General features: G+C 29.4%; 1 protein-coding gene across 2 annotated transcripts in view; it reads right to left on the bottom strand.

Annotated features, from left to right (window-relative positions):
• Positions 1-5698, bottom strand: part of LOC111618757 (actin-related protein 6-like) — a 59291-nt gene that overhangs the window by 27932 nt on the left and 25661 nt on the right. For both annotated transcript variants that reach the window (XM_023360321.1, XM_023360320.1), the window contains one exon: positions 4731-4866. In XM_023360321.1, the coding sequence (XP_023216089.1) occupies positions 4731-4866 (136 nt within the window). The remainder of the gene's footprint in view (positions 1-4730; positions 4867-5698) is intronic.

The raw sequence follows: 5698 nt of genomic DNA, 5'->3' as shown, positions 1-5698 counted from the left end.
TACTCACCAATTCGGTGCTTGCTTGCATTCTAGGATTTAAATTTATCTACGTAAAAAGAAGGAGTGGGGAAAGGAAGTGAAAGAAACAAACTTTTGAACTTTAACGATACGGAAGCCGTTAATGTGCAGATTACCTAGATACTCTGCAAATTACCTAGGTAATTTGAGAAATTGAACAATTTTCGCAGCTTTAACGGATCACCCTAGTTAATCTGCAGATTAGCTAGGTAATGTACACATTAACGGATTTCGAGCTTTAGCGGTAACATATAAATAAATACATTTAAAATTATTGTTTTGTATTAATATAACTTTTCAATTAAGACAACCAATCTTTGATTGGTAAAATCACATACAATAATGTTCCTGTGAACAATTAATCGTATGAGAAAGCCAAAACTCAAAAATACATGTACAGATTTGACACTCCACTACTAATAAACTGCATAGAATACTGAAGCAGTGTGTTGCAAAGTGTGGGATGTGAAGGCTTTCAAAATTAAATAAAAAGAAAAAAAAACATTTTAAGCAAAGATTCATTTTTATTGGATACTAAACAACTATTAAAAGCAAGTGATTCACAGAAAAAATATAAAATAATAATAATGTAATATATATGTCATTATATATTATATCAATATATTAATATTTAATATATTAATCATTATATATATTAATCAATCAATATATTAATAATTAATGTAATATATATTTCATTAATCAATTTATCAAATCTTGGCTTTGTATTTGACATGAATAGTATGAACTCAATTCAATTATAACCACAGACAAAAAAGTTAATTCACACAAATACAATGGCTCCAATAATTTTTAAAGCTTCAAGATATTCTTTCTTTCTTTTGTTCAAATTAAATTTGTTTTCCTTCAATGTAATTAACCAAACGATAATTTTCTTCATTAATTTTATTTCCAACTATGATATCATAATCTTGTAGACTTATTCAAAATATTTAAGTAATTCAAATATCAGTAACATACGTTACTTTTAGAAACCAATAGAATTAAAAGAATTCAGTATATTTGGGTTTCTTGTCTTCCAGATACATCAGAAGTTTTACTCTATTTTCAAAAACTCTATCTTTTCTCTCAAAAATCATCTAACCTCTGTATAATAAATAAGACTTTTGTGTAATGACTCCTTGTCTTTGCACATTGATAAAAAAATGCGAGTTTGTAACACTTTTCCTTCATCGAAATTTGCTTCTTTAATTACCATCCATACACTTGGAATTTGATTTTGAGAATAAAAACTTGCTTCCAAGAGTGTGGTGACATAACAATTGGTGCATCCATGTAGCATTTGGCATTGTCGTTTTCAATCTTACAATAAGATCATTTTGACATTTTTTCATTGCATTCAGACTGTTAGAGCAGATAACAATGCATTTTGTTCAGTCAATAGCATACTTTCAGAGCGATTTGTAATTTAATGTGGCACACTTTGGTGTGAAACCATGCTGGCAGCACTCCAAAAGAAATATATCAATACTTATTTCACATTCTTATTTGCACTCTGTCTACACATTTACACTACTACAAATAAACAATTTCCAGTTGTGTTAGCTTTTAAAACTTTATAAAATAAAATGTCTTCTTGGATAGCATCCTATGTATCACATCATGTGGAACATATAAATTGTACTGTACAGTAATGATGAGAAATATTTGTATATTCAATAAACTATAAAGAGAATGATTATGAAGATTATGTAAGAGAACGATTATGTGCTTTTTTAATTTTATGAAGAATTTGATTGCGAATATCCTTGGCCAAACTGCAGATTTTGTTGTGTTATTTTATCAGACAAAGATATAATTTTGGGTTTTTCAGTTTGTTTTTTCCTGCTTTAATTTATACCATCTTAACAATTGCTAGTAAAATAAGACTTTCATATATTGCATGAAGCTTACCTGCTTTTGAAAGACAAAATGAAAGTTTGTAACTTGCTAGTAATGCTTTTTAATTTACACTGAATTTCTGAGTAATTTCTTCTTGCTGATGATGAAGACTTTTCAACTTTCTTTGAAAAATTTCCAAAAACTTGTCCTTTTCATTTGAATGTTTTATAATACAATGATAAATTTAGATGACTTCATATTTTCTTGAAATTGTAATTTATTAATGTAATTAATTAAGGATATCATATACTGTGATTTATTATTAGCAATAGAGAGGTTGAGGCAGACGTTTTAAACGTGTAGGTCGGACGTTCGGCGCCGTTTTCCCGTAAGCCTAAAAGTTTGACAATGGTGTTTGGATAGTCGGTGGAATCACGCTCGACATTCCAAACACCATCGTCAAACTTCTAGGCTTACGGAAAGCCGCACCGAACGACCGTCCTACACGTTTACACGTTTAAAACGTCCGCCTCAACCTCTCTAATAATAGTAAAACCCATATTTTCAGATATTTTCACTTTAGAGCCCACATTCTTTTTTTATTGATGCCTAATGTGTAAGGGTTGCGTAACAATCTTTTCAAAAATTTACCCATAACTCATTAACATCATTTTACAAGTTTGGCTAACATTCATCACACCTATTACTCTTGAAATGAATTCAAAAACATCATGTGCTTAACTCTCTTTCCAGATTATGTAGGCATAGACAACTCTTTATAACTTTTCCAGTAAAATCAAGCAATTAACCTCTAGTAGCAGTGTAAAACACATTTTTCAATGCTTTGCTCAAAAACACTAGAGCAGTATTTCTCAAAATGGTAATGTGGTGGCAAAATGATACCACATTTTACAGAAATATTTGTAATACTTGTATTATTGAAATATTTTCTAAGAACTAGAACCAACAGATGTATATTACGTGTTTATAAATAAAAACAGTGTAAGCTAACATCTAAAGATAATTTTCATAATATCTCTATTGGCAGACCCTCTCTGTAGTGAACAGTTTTTAGGCTCTATAAATGTCCATTATAGAGATGTTTCACAATGTATTGTCACAGGATAAAGAATGGTTTCTCAAAAACACAACAAATTTTATTGTGTTTTATTTTACGTTTTTCTGGGCATCCATTTCGCCTCTATTGAAAAAAAATTAAATAAAACTTCTAAATTATATTTTATTCTAAATTAACTGTGTAATCTGCCTTTAACTGATTCCACACGTTTCTTGAACCTGTTTAGGACGCCTTGATTTTTTAAATGTTTAACATATTTCAATTACAATTATTTACATATAAATACTATAATGCCTTGCTTATACCACACCACATTACTCTAAGATATTACTCTAAATTCACTTATACCAGAAATGCTTCATGTCCCTAACAGATCTATCAGATTCTTCCATTATAATAAATCTGTTAATATATGTTATTCATGAAGAATCACATTTATAAATCTAATTGTAAGAGAATATTATATACTTCTTAACATTCAATTTTATTGTCTTCTAAGTTTTCATATGTATTTTATATGTTTACTTGTTATTGTTTTAATTTACTTTTAAATGGATTTGTTATGTATTTGTTTATTGTACTGGGGAAGGCTAAAACTGTTCTCATGATATCACCTTTGTGTTAATTTATACAAATAAATATATAAATAAAAGTAATTAGAAATAACATAAATAATTATGTAGGTTACAAAAAACCTTAGATGAAAATACCAAAAAGTATCAAACAAGAACAAAACACATACCAAAATTTGAATATTGGTCAACAGCCATGCTTTATGAAATCTGATTGGAGGTTATATATATGCTGTATATAATTTTAAAATATTAATAATTATACAAGTTATGTTTTCAATATGATTGTAGTAGTGAGAACATATCCTATACTGTTATAAGTATGTACAATTTACAAATATATTAATATATTTATGTATCTACAGATAAAGTTTAAATTTTTTAAATGTTTGATATTTTGAATTTTTTTTTGGAATAAATTAATATGTAATTTAACAACCTGACAAAGTCATTTTAAGAATCCAAAACTACATATGTTAAAAATTTGTGCTAGTTGGCAATGCTTTGGATTATTGGGCTGCAATTTGAAAAAACTGTAGACCTATAAATTCCCACTTTTGTCCATCTGTCTCTCTTTATCCTTCCTTAATCTCAAGAATGAATTTAGATAGATGAAAATGGAAACTAGATTTGAAAAGCTCCATATCTAGAAGCCCTGATTAACTATATACAATTTCTGATTTGCACCAGTGGTCACTTTATTTCAATTCAAAAATTTTCCCTGAAAGGAGTCAGATAGATGATCAGCATAACTCTATTGTTAAAGGAAAAGTATGACGTACAGGGGCAAGCCACTACTAATTTCAGGTGGAGAGCATATACTGTATTTTAAATGAATTAAATTAAAATAAATTAAAAATATGATTAAAAATTGCAGCCTGGGACTGTTATGATGTCGCAATAAAATAATTGCTCGTTATACTTATATTATTTCAGCTTTGGTACTTGTATCAAGTTTGTAACTCATAATTTTACTCTACATAAAATTAAATGTTTTTAAACAAAATTTGTTCTTTTTTCTTCTCATGTTAAGTTTGTGTGTAGATATTGTAAAGTAATATAAAGCATTCAAACATTGAGAAATCTAGAAATTTTTATGCAACAGAGAGAATTTAGTCTCTTTAAATATCAAAGTCAATTTGATTTTAAATAAATGTATATTATTACAAAATATTACATATGATATTATATTATAAAATATATTCCATAAAAATTCTTACCTTCGAATTGCATTCTTTAATTTTTTTCCTTTAATATATGGAACTATATGTGTAAATGAGAATCCAGAATCTATAACTAAACAGCAAAGTTCATCAGGGTTTTCTTTATGATATTTATGCGCACTGAGTGTTCCCGCTAAAATAAAAATCATATATTATTATTATTGCTTCAAATTATGAAAATTTTAGAAACTTCATCTTGAGATAAAGAATATATAAAACACAATTAAATAAAAACAAGTCATCACAAATTGCAAATAGTGTATAAAAGTGAATAATTCTAACTACATAAACTGTAACTTTTCTGATATTAAAATTGTGAGATTCAGCCGTGTTTATTAACCTACCGCCTGACCTAACTCGTGAACAATAGTAAGTTTATGTAGAAAGTATCAAATTTCACACCTGGGAGTTAATTACTCAGCCAGTTCTCAGTGGCGAAAAGACGCTTTCACATAACCTTCTGACCTATTATTGCTAAACTGTCAAATGAAAATAGCGACAATCGGAGGTTTTCGACACAGTCACTGCCGTTCCTCTAAAAGAAGCATCCACCTGACCTGTTCAATACCTCCTATTTGGATTATTCCGTAACAACGAACTTAAGTGCCTATTTGGATTATACCGTAACAACGAACTTAAGTGCCTATTTGGATATTTCCGTAACCCAGAACTTGGAAGTGACATCGTCAACAGCGGTTTGAAGACCTCGATCCATAAGATAACCTGTCAGGTATTTATCGCCACGCGAATCGTATGTAAACTCTCTCTCTCCGCGACCACACTTTATTCCATTTAAATTTTTAATAAACCCTTTGTTGATTGTTAAGGGTAGTTCGAGTCTCTTCCCTATGTTAACTCTGACCTGTCGAATCCGACTGTTCGCGTACGGGACCGCTCGCGCGACGGACGACGAAATCGCCGTCTCGGCTTCCGTGTTCCTCTAAACACGGTGGTGTCAATCCTGA

This window comes from Centruroides sculpturatus, unplaced genomic scaffold, assembly GCF_000671375.1.
Source record: "Centruroides sculpturatus isolate CEXI.00-Female unplaced genomic scaffold, Cexi_2.0 scaffold188, whole genome shotgun sequence".
Classification (NCBI taxonomy): Eukaryota; Metazoa; Arthropoda; class Arachnida; order Scorpiones; family Buthidae; genus Centruroides; species Centruroides sculpturatus.
Note: the sequence above shows the minus strand (reverse complement) of the source record. Positions and strands in the feature narration are given on the sequence as shown.